This window comes from Lonchura striata, chromosome 31, assembly GCF_046129695.1.
Source record: "Lonchura striata isolate bLonStr1 chromosome 31, bLonStr1.mat, whole genome shotgun sequence".
Taxonomy (NCBI): Eukaryota; Metazoa; Chordata; class Aves; order Passeriformes; family Estrildidae; genus Lonchura; species Lonchura striata.
The window spans coordinates 5,725,337-5,744,208 of NC_134633.1; the positions used below are offsets into that span (position 1 = coordinate 5,725,337).

At 54.2% G+C, this 18,872-nt stretch overlaps 1 protein-coding gene across 1 annotated transcript; it reads left to right on the forward strand.

Annotated features, from left to right (window-relative positions):
* Positions 1–196: 196 nt before the first annotated feature.
* On the forward strand, positions 197–18,537 carry HNRNPL (heterogeneous nuclear ribonucleoprotein L). The gene is made up of 11 exons (XM_077789123.1): positions 197–482; positions 2,244–2,362; positions 3,406–3,643; positions 4,147–4,232; positions 5,074–5,170; positions 5,986–6,058; positions 13,350–13,421; positions 15,399–15,814; positions 16,603–16,724; positions 17,773–18,116; positions 18,512–18,537. The coding sequence occupies exons 1-11, from the start codon at positions 246–248 to the stop codon at positions 18,535–18,537; spliced, it is 1,830 nt and encodes a 609-aa protein (XP_077645249.1). The 5' UTR covers positions 197–245.
* Positions 18,538–18,872: the final 335 nt, after the last annotated feature.

The following is an 18,872-nucleotide window of genomic DNA, read 5'->3' on the forward strand; positions in this document are numbered from 1 at the left end:
TCCTCCAATCAGCGCGGTGGGCGGGCGGACCGTTGCGCGCGGCGACCAATGGTGTTCCCAGGAAGGCGCTGATGGGCAGCTCAGCGGACCAATAGACGCGTGGTGGCCCAGCGAATCACAACGGCGCGCGGCGCGGCGGGTGTGGCGGGAACGACCTCAACCAATGGGATGCCCGGATCGCCTTGATTGACGCGTGGGCGGGCCAATGGGGGCGTGTCGTGGGCGGGCCGGCGGAGCTGGGCGCCATGTCGAGGCGGCGGTGGCGAGGGCCTCAGGGCGCCGAGAGTGGCGGGCGCGGAGCCGACATGGGGAAGATGGCGACGGGCGGCGGCGGCGGCGGCTCGGGCCGATATTACGGTGGCGGTGGCGGCGGTGAGGGCGGCAGGGCCCCTAAACGCCTGAAAACCGAGAGCGCCGAGGCGCCGCCTCACGGGCCCGGCGGGCCGGGGGGCGCGGGCGGCGGAGCCGGAGCGGGAGGAGCGGTGAGAGCGGGGAAGGGGTCGGGCTGGGGAGCGGCGCTGGGACAGCGCCTTGGGCCGGGAAAAGGGCTTTTGTGAGGGGCGGGAAGGGCTGAGGGGTAACAGTTTTTGTGAGGGGGTAGAAATGGTGAGAAGGGCTGAGGGGTAACAGAGTTTTTGTGAGGGGTAACAGAGTTTTTGTGAGGGGGTAGAAATGGTGGGAAGGGCTGAGGGGTAACAGAGTTTTTGTGAGGGGTAACAGTTTTTGTGAGGGGGTAAAAATGGCGGGAAGGGCTGAGGGGGTGTAGGAAACTCATGAGAGATAAAAAGGGAAAAGAGGAATTTATGGGAGGAAAGATTTGTGTGAGGGGGGGCAAAGAAAAGATTTGTGTGAGGGGGGGAAAGAAAAGAGATTTTATGAGGGGGGGAAAGAAAAGATTTGTGTGAGGGAGGAAAGAAAAGATTTGTGTGAGGGGGGAAAGAAAAGATTTTGTGAGGGGGAAAAGATTTTGTGAGGGGGAAAAGAAAAGGTTTGTTTGAGGGGGGAAAAGAAAATATTTTTTGAGGGGGGGAAAGAATATTTTGGGGGGGGGGGAAGAAAAGAGATTTTTGCGAGGGGGAAAAATGTGGGGAGGGGGTTCTGAGGGGATAAATATGGCAGGAAGGGCTGAGAGGGGAAAAGATCGTGTTTGAGGGGTAAATAAATATTGGGTATAAATAAATAAGTAAACAATAAGGTAAAAAATGTTTTCTGAAGGAGCAAATATTGGGGGGCAAGTACAGAAAGAGAGGAAAAAGTTTTTTGGGGATAAATACTGAGGGAGGGTAAAAGATTTTTTTCTGAGGGAGAAAATACTGAAGGGGGGTAAAAGATTCCATTTGAGGGAGGTAAATATTGAGTTTGGGTAAAAATTGTGGTTTTTTGAGGGGTTAAATATTGGGGGATTAATTAGAATTAAAAGTCTTGAGGGGTTAAATATTGGGGGATTAATAGTGAGGGAGAATAAAAAGTCTCTGAGGGGATAAATATTGAGGAAAATGGTGAGGGAGAGGAAAGGATCAGTGCTGAGGGAGCAAATCTTGGGGGTAAAAAGTGAGGGGGAGAGAAGATTTTGGGTAAAACGCTCGTTTTTAAGGAAATTAAAATTTAATTGGTGCAGGGGTCCCGTTTTACCTTGGCCTGACTCCAGAGCTGTGGGGTCGGGGGGTGTCCCCAAACCCTCACTGTCCCCAAATTCAATGTCGCCAAATTCTCTATGTCCCCAAATTCGATGTCCCCAAACCCTCAATGTCCCCAAATTCTCTATGTCCCCAAATTCTCTATGTCCCCAAATTCAATGTCCCCAAATTCAATGTCCCCAAACCCTCAATGTCCCCAAACCCTCAATGTCCCCAAATTCTCAATGTCCCCAAATTCGATGTCCCCAAACCCTCAATGTCCCCAAATCCCACAGGGGTGTCCCCAAATCCTCAGTGTCCCCAAACCCTCAGTGTCCCCAAACCCATCAGGGGTGTCCCCAATCCCATCAGGGATGTCCCAAACCCATCAGAGATGTCCCCAATCCCATCAGGGGTGTCCCCAATCCCATCAGGGGTGTCCCCAAACCCATCAGGGGTGTCCTCAAACCCATCAGGGGTGTCCCAATCCCATCAGGGGTGTCCCCAAACCCCACAGGGGTGTCCCCAGACCCTCAGGGGTGTCCCCAACCCCTCAGGGATGTCCCAAACCCAGCGGTGGTGTCCCCAAACCCAGAGGGGATGTCCCCAAGCCCTTGGTGTCCCCAGGAGAACTACGAGGACCCCCACAAGACGCCGGCGTCGCCCGTGGTTCACATCCGCGGCCTCATCGACGGCATCGTGGAGGCCGACCTGGTGGAGGCGCTGCAGGAGTTCGGGCCCATCAGGTGGGGACATCGGGGACAGTGTGGGGTTGGTGACACCAAGGGGTGGTGACACCATGGAACAATGACACCACGGGGTGATGCCACCACGGTGATCGTGTCCCCTGTCCCAGCTACGTGGTGGTGACATCTGGGATTGGTGACACCATGGGGAGGTGACACCATGGAACAATGACACCATGCTGACCATGTCCCCTGTCCCAGCTACGTGGTGGTGACACCATGAAGTGAAGCCACCACAGGGTGATGCCACCATGCTGACCGTGTCCCCTGTGGGACAGCTGATGTCAGGGGTTGGTGACACCATGGGGTGATGCCACCACGGTGACCGTGTCCCCTGTCCCAGCTACGTGGTGGTGATGTCTGGGATTGGTGACACCATGGGGTGGTGACACCATGGAACAATGCCACCATGGTGACCGTGTCCCCTGTCCCAGCTATGTGGTGGTGATGTCTGGGATTGGTGACACCATGGGGTGATGCCACCACGGTGACCGTGTGCCCCTGTCCCAGCTACGTGGTGGTGATGTCTGGGATTGGTGACACCACAGGGTGGTGACACCATGGAACAATGCCACCACGGTGACCGTGTCCCCTGTCCCAGCTACGTGGTGGTGATGTCTGGGATTGGTGACACCACAGGGTGGTGACACCATGGAACAATGCCACCATGGTGACCGTGTCGCCACTGTCCCATCTACATGGTGATGACATCAGGGGTTGGTGACACCATGGGGTGATGCCACCACGGTGACCGTGTGCCCCTGTCCCAGCTACGTGGTGGTGATGTCTGGGATTGGTGACACCACAGGGTGGTGACACCATGGAACAATGCCACCATGGTGACCGTGTCCCCTGTCCCAGCTACGTGGTGGTGGTGTCTGGGATTGGTGACACCACGGGGTGGTGACACCATGGAACAATGCCACCATGCTGACCATGTCCCCTGTCCCAGCTACGTGGTGGTGATGTCTGGGATTGGTGACACCACGGGGTGGTGACACCATGGAACAATGCCACCATGCTGACCGTGTCCCCTGTCCCAGCTACGTGGTGGTGATGCCGAAGAAGCGTCAGGCCCTGGTGGAGTTCGAGGACATCCTGGGCGCCTGCAACGCCGTCAACTACGCGGCCGACAACCAGATCTACTTCGCCGGCCACCCCGCCTTCGTCAACTACTCCACCAGCCAGAAGATCTCGCGGCCCGGCGACAGCGACGACGCGCGCGGCGTCAACAACGTGCTGCTCTTCACCATCCTCAACCCCATCTACTCCATCACCACGGTCAGCAGGGTTTTACTGGGGTTTTATTGTGGTTTTTTGGGTTTTATTGGGTTTTATTGGGGTTTATTGTGGTTTTTTTGGGGTTTATTGGGGTTTATTGGGTTTTATTGGGGTTTATTGGGGTTTGGGGTCACCAACCTGTGCTGCTCTTCACCGTCCTCAACACCATCTACTCCATCATCATGGTGGGTGGGGTTTTGGGGTGTCCTAGTTTGGTTTTCGGGGTCTTGGGATGTGGTTTTGGGGTCTCAGGTTGGATTTTGGGCTCCCAGGTTGGATTTTGGGGTCCCGGGTTGGGTTTTTTGGGTTCCCAGGTTTGATTTTGGACTCCCAGGTTGGATTTCGGGGTCCCGGGTTGGATTTCGGGGTCCTGGGTTGGATTTTGGGGTCCCGGGTTGGGTTTTTTGGGTTCCCAGGTTGGATTTCGGGCTCCCAGGTTGGATTTCGGGGTCCTGGGTTGGATTTTGGGTTTCGGGGCGCCCCTGACCCCCCGCTCCCCCCAGGACGTGCTCTACACCATCTGCAACCCCTGCGGGCCGGTGCAGCGCATCGTCATCTTCCGCAAGAACGGCGTGCAGGCCATGGTGGAATATCCAACGTCTGCGGGGCTTTTGGGGCTTTTTGGGGCTTTTTGGGGTTTTTTGGGGCTTTTTTGGGGTTTTGGGGCTGGGGGGGCTCCCTGAAATCCCAGTGCCCTTAATTCCCCCCGGGAACAGGGATCCAAGGGACTCGAGCTCCCCGGAACCGCTCCGGTGGCCCCACCTGGCTCCGGTGCTCTGAGATCTCAAAATTCCTCAAATCCCATCTGGAATTCCCCAAATCCTGTCAGGATTTCTCCAAGTCCCGTCAGGAATTCCCCAAATCCCATCTGGAATTCCCCAAATCCTGTCAGGATTTCTCCAAATCCCATCAGGAATTCCCCAGATCCCATCAGGGATTCTCGAAATCCTGTCGGGAATTCCCCAGATCCTGTCAGGGATTCCCCCAGTCCCAAACTCCCTTGGGAATTCCCCAAATTCCCGATCCCATGGGAATTCCCCAAATTCCTCAAATCCCATTGGGAATTCCTTCCAGTCCCAGATCTCCTCAGGAATTCCCCAAATCCCGTTGGGAATTCCCAATCCCGATCCCATTGGGAGTTCCCCAAATCCCACAAATCCCGTTGGGAATTGCCCAAATCCCATTGGGAAGTCCCCCAAATCCCCTTGGGAATTCCCCAAATTCCCTGATCCCATTGGAATTCCCCATATCCCGTTGGGAATTCCTGGTCCTGATCCCATTGGCAGTTCCCCAAATTCCCCAAATCCAGTTGGGAATTCCCAATCCCATTGGAGTTCCCCAAATCCCATTGGGAGTTCCCCAAATTTCCCAAATCCTTTTGGGAATTTCCCAAATTCCCGAATCCCGCTGGAATTCCTTGACGGGCGCACGTTCGACTCGGTGCAGAGCGCGCAGCGCGCCAAGGCCTCGCTCAACGGCGCCGACATCTACTCGGGCTGCTGCACCCTCAAGATCGAGTACGCCAAGGTGGGCGCACCTGGGCACACCTGGGGACACCTGGGGATACACCTGGAACACGTGGGGGCACCTGGGGATACACCTGGGAACACCTGGGGATACACCTGGAACACGTGGGGGCACCTGGGGATACACCTGGGAACACCTGGGGATACACCTGGGACATGTGGGGACATCTGGGGATACACCTGGGCACACCTGGGACATGTGGGGACACACCTGGGCACACCTGGGGATACACCTGGAACATGTGGGGGCACCTGGGGATACACCTTGGAACACCTGGGGGCACCTGGGACATGTGGGGACATCTGGGGATACACCTGGGCACACCTGGGACATGTGGGGACACCTGGGATCACCTGGGGATGCACCTGGGCACACCTGGGGATATACCTGGGAACACCTGAGACATGTGGGGACACCTGGGGATACACCTGGGAACACCTGGGGATACACCTGGGAACGCCTGGGACATGTGGGGACACCTAGGGATACACCTGAGCATACCTGGGGATACACCTGGGAACACCTGGGACACGTGGGGTCATCTGGGAACACCTGGGCACACCTGGGGATACACCTGGGCACACCTGGGACATGTGGGGATACCTGGGAACACCTAGGGATACACCTGGGAACACCTGGGCACAGCTGGGGATGGGACGTGTGGGTGGGCACACCTGGGGATACACCTGGGACAAGCGGGGACACCTGGCACACCTGAGAGTGTACCTGGGCACACCTGGGGGTACCTGGGGACACCCCTGGAGGTACCTGGGCACAGGTGGGCAGGTGCCAACCCCCCTGTGCCCCTCCCCCAGCCCAGCCGCCTGAACGTGTTCAAGAACGACCAGGACACCTGGGACTACACCAACCCCAACCTGAGCGGGGCAGGTAAGGCAGCCTGGGCACACCTGAGCACACCTGGGCTCACCTGAGCTCACCTGGGCACACCTGAGCTCATCTGACCACACCTGGGCACACCTGAGCTCACCTGGGCTCATCTGACCACACCTGGGAACACCTGGGCACACCTGAGCTCACCTGGGCACACCTGAGCTCATCTGACCACACCTGGGCACACCTGAGCTCACCTGGGCACACCTGGCTTTACCTGGGCTCATCTGACCCACCTGGGAACACCTGAGCTCACCTGGGCACACCTGAGCTCACCTGGGCACACCTGAGCACACCTGAGCTCACCTGGGCACACCTGAGCTCACCTGGGCTCACCTGGGACCCGCCCCACCTCCACTCCCCCCTGGAGCCACCCCCGGGGCTTTGGGGTCACTGGGGGGGCGTGGCCAGGGCTCACCTGGGCCAGGGGGTCCTGCCCAAAATTTGGGGGATCCTGCCCAAAAATTGGGGGGTTCTTCCCAAATTTGGGGGGTTCTTCCCAAATTTGGGGGGTTCTTCCCAAATTTGGGGGGATCCCAAGGGTCCTGACCAAAAATTGAGGGGGTTCTTCCCAAAATTGGGGATCACAAGGGTCCTGCCCAAAAATTGGGGCGTTCTTCCCAAATTTGGGGGGTTCTTCCCAAATTTTGGGGGTTCCAAGGGTCCTTCCCAAAAATTGGGGGGTTCTTCCCAAATTTGGGGATCCCAGGGGTCCTTCCCAAAAACTGGGAGGGTTCTTCCCAAATTTTGGGGATCCCAAGGGTCCTTCCCAAAAATTGGGGGGTCGGGGGGGGGTTTTGGCCTTCGCCGGCTCTGATTCAGCCTCGCCTCCTCCTCCTCCTCCTCTTCCTCACACCACACGGGGTGGGGGCAAAAAACTCCCAAAAAATCCGGGAGAGAAAATTCCAGAACCTTGGGAAAAGCCCCAAAAAACCACCACGAGCAGCGGCTGTGGGACCTCCCGGCGAGGGACACACCCAACACCCAAAAATTCCCAAAAAAACCCAAACTCATCCCAAAAAAGGGAAGGCGAAATGCGGAGCCTCCTCCGCTGGGATTTGGGGACGGTTTGTGGGAATTCTCAAATTTCCAAGGCACAAAGCCGGTGGTTTTTGGGAATTTCAGCGACACGGACACATCCCAAAAATATTTTCTAGGAATTCTCTCATTTCCAAGGCACAATTTGGGTGGATTTTTGGGAATTTCAGCAACATGGACACATCCCAAGAGAATTTCTTAGGAATTCTCTGATTTGGGTGAGCATTTCCTGGGAATTCTGGCAATTCCAAGGCGCAGTTTGGGTGAATTTTAGGAATTCTTTCACCATCAACACAATCCAAGAGATTTTCATGGGAATTCCAATGCTCAAACCCGGTGGTTTTTGGGAATTTCAGCAACATGCAACACATCCAAGGAACATTTTTTAGGAATTCTCTCATTTCCATGGCACAGTTTGGGTGGATTTTTGGGAATTTTCAGCAACATGGACACATCTCAAGAACATTCCTTAGGAATTCTCTGATTTCCAAGGCACAAAACTCGGTGGTTTTTAGGAATTCTGCACCACGGACACATCCCAGGAACATTTTAAGGAATTCTCTCATTTCCAAGGCAAAAACCCGGTGGTTTTTAGGAATTTCAGCAACATCAACACGTTCCCAAGAGCACTTTAAGGAATTCTCAAATTTCCAAGGCACAAAACTTGATGGTTTTTGGGGAATTTTGTCAACATCAACACATCCCAAGAGCATTTCCTGGGAATTTTGGCATTTCCAAGGCACAAAACTCGGTGTTTTTTTAGGAATTCTTTCAACATCAACACAACCCAAGAGAATTTTCATGGGAATTTTGCCATTTCCAAGGCACAATTTGAGCAAATTTAGGAATTCTGTCAACACTGACACCACCCAACAGCGTTTCCTGGGAATTCTCTCATTTCCAAGGCACAAACCCGGTGTTTTTTTAGGATTTCAGCAACACGGACACATCCCAAGAAAATTTTTTAGGAATTCTCTCATTTCCAAGACACAAAACCCGGTGGTTTTTAGGAGTTCATCAACACAACCCAACAGCATTTCCTGGGAATTCTGGCATTTCCAAGGCACAGTTTGGGTGAATTTTAGGAATTCTCTCAACATCAACACAACTCAAGAGATTTTCATGGGAATTCTGGCACTTCCAAGGCACAAATCCAGATGTTTTTAGGAATTCTGCACCGTGGACACATCCCGAGAACATTTTTTTAGGAACTCTCTCATTTCCAAGGCACAAAACCCGGTGGTTTTTGGGAATTCTCTCAACATGGATACATTCCAGGAACATTTTTTAGGAATTCTCTCATTTCCAAGGCACAGTTTGGGTGAATTTAGGAATTCTTCCAACATCAACACAATCCAAGAGCATTTCCTGGGAATTTTTGCATTTCCAAGACACAAAACTTGGTGGTTTTTAGGAATTCTTTCAACATCAACACAACCCAAGAGAATTTCCTGGGAATTTTGCCATTTCCAAGGCACAAAACTCGGTGGTTTTTAGGAATTTCAGCAACATGGACACATCCAAGGAACATTTCTTAGGAATTCTGGCATTTCCAAGGCACAATTTGGGTGAATTTTAGGAATTCTCTCAACATCGACACAACCCAACAGCATTTCCTGGGAATTCTCTCATTTCCAAGGCACAATTTGGGCAAATTTAGGAATTCTCTCAACATCAGCACAAGCCAGGAATATTCCTTAGGAATTCTCTCATTTCCAAGGCACAATTTGGGTAAGTTTGAGGAATTTTCTCAACATCAACACAACCCAGGAGCATTTCATGGGAATTCCCCCATTTCCAAGGCACAAACTCGGTGGTTTTTGGGAATTTCAGCAACACGGACACATCCCAAGAATATTTTTTAGGAATTCTCTCATTTCCAAGGCACAGTTTGGGTGGATTTTAGGAATTTCAGCAACACGGACACATCCCAGGAACATTTTTTAGGAATTTTCCCATTTCCAAGGCACAATTTGGGTAAGTTTGAGGAATTTTCTCAACATCAACACAACCCAAGAGCATTTTTCAGGAATTCTGTCATTTCCAAGGCACAATTTGGGTGAATTTAGGAATTCTCTCAACATCCGCACAACCCAAGAGCATTTCCTGGGAATTCTGGCACTTCCAAGGCACAATTTGGGCGAATTTCACCAACTTCCTGCACCTTCCAAGACCCAATCCCGATGGTTTTTTGGGAATTCTGTGGTTCCACTCCAAGGATATTTTTAATTTCTGGGAATTCTGCCATTCCCAAGGCACCATCCCGGTGGTTTTTGGGAATTCAGCAGCATGGACACACTCCAAGGACACATTTTGGGAATTCTCTCACTTCCAAGACCCGATTTTGGTGTTTTTTTAGGAATTCTCTCAGTGCATTTGGCGTCCTCGAGCTTTGCTTTTAGGAATTCTCTCCAAGACCCGATTTGGGGCGTTTTTAGGAATTTCTGGTGGGTTTTAGGAGTTTCCACAGCCTGGTTCCACTCCGAGATGATTATTTATTAGGAATTCTCTGACTTCCAAGAGCTGATTTGGGTGAGTTGGAGGAATTCCCCTCTTCCGTTCTTGTTTTGGGGGGGTTTTAGGGATTTCCCCACTTCCAGCTCGTTATTTTTGAGTTTTTTTTATCAATTCTTCACCGTTTCTCTCCTTCAAAAACAGTTTTGGGTCATTTTTAGGAATTCTCTCCCTTCCCAGACCACTTCCTCAGGGTTTTTTAGGAATTCCCTCACCCCACTTCAAATCCAAGACCATTTTTGATGCTTTTTGGAATTCTCTCACTCCCCAGACCCAATTTCAGCAATTTTAGGCTTTCTCACATCCCTGAACCCATTCTCAGGATTTCAGGAATCCCCAGACCATTTTTTGGGTGTTTTTAAGAATTTCTCACATCCGAGACCATTTTTTGGGTGTTTTTAGGAATTTCTCAGATCTGAGACAATTTTTTTGGTATTTTTAGGAATTCTCTCCCATCCAAGACCATATTTTGGGTATTTTTAGGAATTTCTCAGACCTGAGACCATTTTTTGGGTGTTTTTAGGAATTTCTCACATCCGAGACCATTTTTTGGGTGTTTTTAGGAATTTCTCAGATCTGAGACAATTTTTTTGGTATTTTTAGGAATTCTCTCCCATCCAAGACCATATTTTGGGTATTTTTAGGAATTTCTCAGACCTGAGACCATTTTTTGGGTGTTTTTAGGAATTTCTCACATCCGAGACCATTTTTTGGGTGTTTTTAGGAATTTCTCAGATCTGAGACATTTTTTTTTGGTATTTTTAGGAATTCTCTCCCATCCAAGACCACTTTTTGGGTGTTTTTAGGAATTTCTCAGATCTGAGATCATTTTTTGGGTGTTTTTAGGAATTTCTCAGATCTGAGACAATTTTTTTGGTATTTTTAGGAATTCTCTCCCATCCAAGACCATATTTTGGGTATTTTTAGGAATTTCTTCCATCCAAGACCATTTTTTGGGTGTTTTTAGGAATTTCTCAGATCTGAGACATTTTTTTTGGTATTTTTAGGAATTCTCTCCCATCCAAGACCACTTTTTGGGTGTTTTTAGGAATTTCTCAGATCTGAGACCATTTTTTGGGTATTTTTAGGAATTTGTCCCATCCAAGACCATTTTTTGGGTGTTTTTAGGAATTTCTCCCATCCAAGACCATTTTTTGGGTGTTTTTAGGAATTTCTCCCATCCAAGGCCAGTTTTTGATGGGTTTCAGGAATTCCTTCATCTCCCAGAGCACATTTCAGTATTTTCAGGAAACTTCCCAAATCCACCAGATCTGGGCTGGGGGCGGGGCTGAACCCCCAGGAACATTCCAAGAACATTCCAGCAACACCCCAAGGAACATCCCAAGGAATATTTCTAACAACACCCCCAAGGAACATTCCAGGAACACCCCAAGAACACCTCAGGAATACCACGAGAACATTCCCAGGAACATTTCTAAGGAACACTTCAGCAACATTCCGGGAACACCCCAAGAACATTCCAAGAAACATTCCAGCAACACCCCAGGAACATTTCCAGAAACACCCCAAGAACATTTCAAGGAACATTTGAGGAACATTCCAAGGAACATTTCCAGGGACATTCCAAGGAACATTCCCAGGAACACCCCAAAAAACATTCCCAGGGACATTCCCAAGGAAAATTCCAGCAACACTCCAAGAACATTCCAAGGAACATTTGAGGAACATCCCAAGAAACATTTCAAGAACACCCCAAGGAACATTTCAGGAACACCCCAAGAACATTCCAAGGAACATTTCCAGGAACATTCCCAAGAACATTCTAAACATTCCAAAGAACACCTCAGGAACATTCCAAAAGAACACTCCAAGAAACATCCTAAGGAACATTTCAGGAACAGTTTAAGGAACATTCCAAGAAATATTTAAAGAACATTCCAGCAACATCCCAGGAACATTCCCAAGGAACACCTCGGGAACACTCCCAAGAACATTCCAAGAAATATTCCCAGGAACATTTCCAAGGAACATTCCAGCAACACCCCAGGAACATTCCAAGGAACATTTGAGGAACATTCCAAGGAACACCCCAGGAACATTCCAAAGAACATTCCAGCAACACCCCAGGAACATTCCAAGGAACATTCCAGGAACATCCCAAGGAACATTTCAGGAACATTCCAAAGAACACCCCAAGAACACCTCAGGAACATTCCAAGGAACACTCCAAGAACACCTCAGGAACATCCCAAGGAACATTTCAGGAACATTCCAAAGAACACTCCAAGAACACCTCAGGAACATTCCCAGGAACACTTGAGGAACATCCCAAGGAACATTTCAGGAACATTCCCAGGAACACTTAAGGAACATTCCAAGGAACACCCTAGAACACCTCAGGAACATTTGAGGAGCATTCCAGGAACATCCCAAGGAACACTTGAGGAACGTTCCAAGGAACATTCCAGGAACATCCCAAGGAACATTTCAGGAACATTCCAAGAAACACTTGAGGAAGGTTCCAAGGAACATTTGAGGAACATTCCAAGGAACACCCCGGGAACACCTCAGGAACATTTGAGGAACATTCCAAGGAACACTCCAAGAACACCTCAGGAACATTCCAAGGAACATTTCAGGGACATTCCCAGGAACACTTGAGGAACATTCCCAGGAACACTTGAGGAACATCCCAAGGAACACCCCGGGAACACCTCAGGAACATTTGAGGAGCATTTCAGGAACATCCCAAGGAACATTTCAGGAACATTCCCAGGAACACTTGAGGAACATCCCAAGGAACACCCCAAGAACACCTCAGGACCATCCCCGGGGGAACTGGGGGTGCTCTGGCCCCGTTCTGGTGGCTCTGGCCCCGTTCTGGTGGCTCTGGCCCCGTTCCGGTGGCTCTGGCCCCGTTCCGGTGGCTCTGGCCCCGTTCCGGTGGCTCTGGCCCCGTTCCGGTGGCTCTGGCCCCGTTCCGGTGGCTCTGGCCGTTGTGGTGACTCTCCCCTGTGCCGCAGGGGCCGGGGCGCGCCGGAGCCGCCGCGGGTAAGAGGAGCCCCCTGCCCCCTCGGGGGCACAAAGGAGCTCTTTGCCCCCCGGGACCTGTAAGTAGCCCCCTCCCCTCTCCTGTCCTCTCCTCGTCTCTTTTTTGGGTTTTGGTTTTGCCTTTTTCCTGCTCTTTTCCACCCAAAACCTTCCAGCTCTCCAGGAGGGAGGATTTGACCGAAATGCCGCCTTTTGAACCCAATCCTGACCCCCCCCCCCCCAAATCCATCCTGACCATCCGGATCCATCCTGACACCCCCGGTTCCATCCTGACCCCCAGGATCCATCCTGACCCCCCCAAATCCATCCTGACCTCCAGGATCCATCCTGACCCCCCAAATCCATCCTGACCCCCCCCAGGATCCATCCTGACCCCCCAAATCCATCCTGACCCCCCAGGATCCATCCTGACCCCCCAGGATCCATCCTGACCCCCCCAAATCCATCCTGACCCCCCAGGATCCATCCTGACCCCCCAGGATCCATCCTGACCCCCCAAATCCATCCTGACCCCCAGGATTCATCCTGACCTCCAGGATCCATCCTGACCCCCCAAATCCATCCTGCCCCCCGGTTCCCCCCCAAACGCTGTTAATTACCGCCCCTAATTAGCGATTGACGGGCTCATGAGCGGCCCGAGGGCTCTGGGTGCCCATTGGGGGGTGGGGCGGGGGTCGGGGGGCTGTGCCCCCCGTGCCCCCCTGAGCCGGGCCTGTCCCCCCAGGAGACCCCGGGGGGAACCCCAACAAGCGGCAGCGGCAGCCGCCCCTCCTGGGGGACCACCCGGCTGAGTACGGTACGCAGCGCGGCGGGGGCACCTTTGGGTGGGGGTTTGGGGGACTGGGGACACCTTTGGGTGGGGGTTTGGGGGGGTTTGGGGGGGCTAGGGGAAAATCTCGGGGGCTGGGGCAGGTTTGGGGGGCTGGGGGCTCATTTGGGGGGCTGGGGGCTCATTTGGGGGGCTGGGGGCACCTGTGGGGCCAGGTTTGGGGGCTCATTTGGGGGACTGGGTGCACCTTTGGGGGCAGGTTTGGGGGGCTAGGGGCTCGTTTGGGGGGCTGGGGGGGGGTTTGGGGGCTCATTTGGGGTCTGGGGGCACCTTTGGGGGCAGGTTTGGGGGGCTAGGGGCTCGTTTGGGGGGCTGGGGGCACCTTTGGGGGCAGGTTTGGGGGGCTAGGGGCTCGTTTGGGGGGCTGGGGGGGGGTTTGGGGGCTCATTTGGGGGGCTGGGGGCACTTTGGGGGGCTGGGGCAGGTTTGGGGGGAGGTTTGGGGGGGCTGGGGGCACCTTTGGGGGTCACCTTTGGGGGGTCTGAGGGCAGGTTTGGGGGGCTGGGGGCTCATTTTGGGGGAGGTTTGGGGCACCTTTGGGGGGCTGGGGGCACCTTTGGGGGTCACCTTTGGGGGGTCTGAGGGCTCATTTGGGGGCAGGTTTGGGGGGCTGGGGGCACCTTTGGGGGTCACCTTTGGGGGGCTGGGGCAGGTTTGGGGGGCTGGGGGCTCATTTGGGGGGAGGTTTGGGTCCCATCTCCCCATTTTTTGGTCAAATCTCCCCCATTTCTGGGGTCAAATCTCCCCCATTTTGGGGTCCCATCTTCTCCAGTTTGGGGTCCCATCTCCCCACATTTTGAAGTCCCCATCTCCCCACATTTTGAGGTCCCATCTCCCCCAATTTGGGGTCAAATCTCCCAAATTTTGAGGTCCCATCTCCCCCATTTTGGGGTCCCATCTCCCCATTTTGGGGTCCCATCTCCCCCATTTTGGGGTCAAATCTCCCCCATTTTGGGGTCAAATCTCCCCTAATTTGGGGTCCCATCCCCCCCATTTTGGGGTCAAATCCCCCAATTTTGGGATCAAATCACCCCAATCTCTCCCCCAGGAGGTCCCCACGGTGGCTACCACCACGGCCACTACCACGACGAGGGCTACGGGCCCCCTCCCCAATTTGGGGTCCCATCTCCCCCAATTTTGGGGTCAAATCCCCCCAATTTTAGGGTCAAATCCCCCCAGTTTTGGGGTCAAATCCCCCAATTTGGGGTCAAATCCCCCAATTTTGGGGTCAAATACCCCAATTTGGGGTCAAATCCCCCCAATTTTGGGGTCAAATCCCTCAATTTTAGGGTCAAATCCCCCAATTTTGGGGTCAAATCCCCCAATTTGGGGTCAAATCCCCCCAATTTTAGGGTCAAATCCCCCCAATTTTGGGGTCAAATTTCCCCAATTTTGGGGTCAAATCCCCCCAATTTTGGGTCAAATCCCCCCCATTTTGGGGTCAAATCCCCCAATTTTGTCTCTTTTGCCCCCAGGAGGTCCCCACGGTGGCTACCACCACGGCCACTACCACGACGAGGGCCACGGGCCCCCTCCCCAATTTTGGGGTCCCATCTTCCCCATTTTGGGATCCCATCTCCCCCGTTTTGGGGTCAAATCCCCCAATTTTGGGTCAAATCCCCCCAATTTTGGGGTCAAATCCCCCAATTTGTGGTCAAATCCCCCCAATTTGGGGTCAAATGCCCCCAATTTTGGGGTCAAATCCCCCAATTTTGTCTCTTTTGCCCCCAGGAGGTCCCCACGGTGGCTACCACCATGGCCACTACCACGACGAGGGCTATGGGCCCCCTCCCCAATTTTGGGATCCCATCTCCCCCGTTTTGGGGTCAAATCCCCCAATTTGGGGTCAAATCCCCCAATTTTTGGGTCAAATCCCCCCAATTTTGGGTCAAATCCCCCCCATTTTGGGGTCAAATCCCCCAATTTTGTCTCTTTTGCCCCCAGGAGGTCCCCACGGTGGCTACCACCACGGCCACTACCACGACGAGGGCTACGGGCCCCCTCCCCCTCACTACGAGGGCCGGCGCCTGGGGCCGCCGCCGGTGGGGGGGGGGCACCGGCGGGGTCCCGGCCGCTACGGACCCCAGTACGGGCACCCCCCGCCCCCCCCGCCGCCGCCCCCCGACTACGGCCCCCACGCCGACTCGCCCGTGCTCATGGTCTACGGGCTGGACCAGGCCAAGATGAACTGCGACCGCGTCTTCAACGTCTTCTGCCTCTACGGGAACGTGGAGAAGGTGGGCGGGGGTCCTGGGGGATCCTCAGTGGGGTTTGGGGGGGATCTGGGGGAGCTGGACCAGGCCAAGATGAACTGCGACCGCGTCTTCAACGTCTTCTGCCTCTACGGGAACGTGGAGAAGGTGGGCGGGGGTTCTGGGGGATCCTCAGTGGGGTCTGGGGGGTCCTCAGTGGGGTCTGGAGGGGATTTGGGGGGGTTTGGGGGGTCCTCAGTGGGGACCCTCACCTGTCCTGCTGTCCGTCCCCTGTCTCACTTGTCCCTGTCCCCATCTCACCTGTCCCTTTACCTGTCCCTGTCTCACCTGTCCCTTTGCCTGTCCCACCTGTCTGTGTCCCTCACCTGTCCCTGTCCCCATGTCCCACCTGTCCCTGTCTGTGTCCCTCACCTGTCCCCGTGTCTCACCTGTCCCCGTCTCACCTGTCCCCATGTCCCACCTGTCCCTGTCCCCATCTCCCCTGTCCCCGTGTCTCACCTGTCCCTGTCTGTGTCCCTCACCTGTCCCTGTCCCCGTCTCACCTGTCCCCATGTCCCACCTGTCCCTGTCCTCATCTCCCCTGTCCCTGTCCCTCCCCTGTCCCCGTGTCTCACCTGTCCCCGTCTCACCTGTGTCCCACCTGTCTGTGTCCCTCCCCTGTTCCTGTCCCCATCTCCCCTGTCCCTGTCCCTCACCTGTCCCTGTCCCAATCTCACCTGTCCCTGTCCCCATGTCCCACCTGTCCCTGTCTGTGTCCCTCCCCTGTCCCCGTGTCTCACCTGTCCCTGTCCCCATCTCACCTGTTCCTGTCCCCATCTCACCTGTCCCTGTCTGTGTCCCTCCCCTGTCCCCGTGTCTCACCTGTCCCTGTCTGTGTCCCTCACCTGTCCCCGTCTCTCCCCTGTCCCCGTGTCTCACCTGTCCCACCTGCGCAGGTGAAGTTCATGAAGAGCAAGCCGGGCGCGGCCATGGTGGAGATGGCCGATGGCTACGCCGTGGACCGAGCCATCACCCACCTCAACAACAACTTCATGTTCGGCCAGAAGCTCAACGTCTGGTGGGCTTGGGGGGTCGGGGGATTTTGGGGGGTCTTTGAGTGATTTTTGGGGGGTCCTGAGTGATTTTGGGGGTCTTTGGGGGCGTTTTGGGGGGGGTCCCAACCCCCTCCTCACCATCACCCACCTCAACAACAGCTTCATGTTCGGCCAGGAGCTCAACGTCTGGTGGGCTTGGGGGGCCCGGGGATTTTGGGGGGTCCTGGGAGGTCCTGAGTGATTTTTGGGGGGTCCTGAGTGGTTTTGGGGATCTTTGGGGGCATTTTGGGGGGTCTTTGGGGGTCCCAACCCCGTCCCCACATCACCCACCTCAACAACAACTTCATGTTCAGCCAGAAGCTCAACGTCTGGTGGGCTTGGGGGGCCCGGGGATTTTGGGGCATTTTGGGGGTCCTGAGTGATTTTGGGGGGTCTTTGAGTGATTTTTGGGGGGTCCTGAGTGATTTTGGGGGGTCTTTGAGTGATTTTTGGGGGGTTCTGAGTGATTTTGGGAGTTTCTGGGATATTTTGGGGGCTCTCCAAGCAGCCCGCCATCATGCCGGGGCAGTCCTGGGGGGTTTTTGGGGTGGATTTTGGTGATTTTGGGGTGGATTTTTGTGGTTTCTGGGTGGATTTTTGCACTTTTTTGGCTCTTTGACCCGTTTTCTCCCCATTTTCCCCCTCAGTGTGTCCAAGCAGCACACCATCGTGCCGGGGCAGTCCTGGGGGGTTTTGGGCTGGATTTTGATGATTTTGGGCTTTATTTTTGTGGTTTCTGGGTGGATTTTTGTGTTTTCTGGGTGGATTTTTGCGCTTTTTTCGGCTCTTTGACCCATTTTTTCCCCGTTTTTTCCCATTTTCTCCCCTTTTCTCCCCATTTCCCCCCCAGCGTGTCCAAGCAGCACGCCATCATGCCGGGGCAGTCCTGGGGGATTTTGGGGTGGATTTTGATGATTTTGGGCTGTATTTTTGTGGTTTCTGGGTGGATTTTTGTGGTTTCTGGGTGGATTTTTGTGCTTTTTTCGGCTCTTTGACCCATTTTTCCCCGTTTTCTCCCCATTTTCCCCCCAGCGTGTCCAAGCAGCACGCCATCATGCCGGGGCAGTCGTACGGGCTGGAGGACGGCTCGTGCAGCTACAAGGATTTCAGCGGCTCGCGCAACAACCGCTTCTCCACGCCCGAGCAGGCGGCCAAGAACCGCATCCAGCACCCCAGCAACGTGCTGCACTTCTTCAACGCGCCGCTCGACGTCACCGAGGACAACTTCTACGAGGTGCCCGCCTTCCTCAGCCTCCTCTTCCTCCTCCTCCTCATCATCCTCATCCTCATCCTCCAAGGCCTCCTCCTCATCCTCCTCAGCCGAGGCCTCATCCTCCTCCTCCTCATCATCATCCAAGGCCTCATCCTGCTCCGAGGCCTCCTCCTCCTCCTCCTCAGCCTCCTCCTCCTCATCCTCTTCCTCCTCCTCACATCCTCTTCATTCTCCTCATCCTCGGCCTCCTCATCATCCTCATCCAAGGCCTCATCCTCCTCATCTTCATCCTCATCCTCCTCCTCCTCCTCGCCCTCCTCCTCCTCAGCCTCATCTTCCTCCTCATCTTCCTCCTCAGCCTCAGCCTCCAAGCCCCTTCCCAGCCCCCACAAATTCCCCCTAAACCCCTCCCCAAATCACCCCTGACCCCCCCAAACTCCTCCTCAAACCACCCAAATTCCCCCCCAAAACCCCCCTGACCCCCCAAACCCCCAAATTTCCCCCCCTGACCCCTCCAAACCCCAAAATTTCCCCCCCTGACTCCCTCAAATCCCCCAGGCCCCTCCCCATATTTTCTCCCCTGACCCTCCAAATCACCCTTGACCCCCCAAACCCCTCCCCAAATCCTCACCCGACCCCCTAAAACCCCGCTGAGCCCCCCAAATCCCCCCAAACCCCCAAATTTCCCCCCCTGACCCCTCCAAACCCCAAAATTTCCCCCGACTCCCCCAATTCCTCCCCCGACCCCCCCCAAATCCCACCCTGACCCCTCCAAATCACCCCTGACTCCCAAATTCCTCTCTGACCTCCCAAATCCCTCCCCAAATCCCCCCGTGACCCTCCCGAACCCCCAAATTTCCCCCCTGACCCTCCCAAATATCCCCCCAAATTCCCCCCTGACCCCCCAAATCCCCCCCTG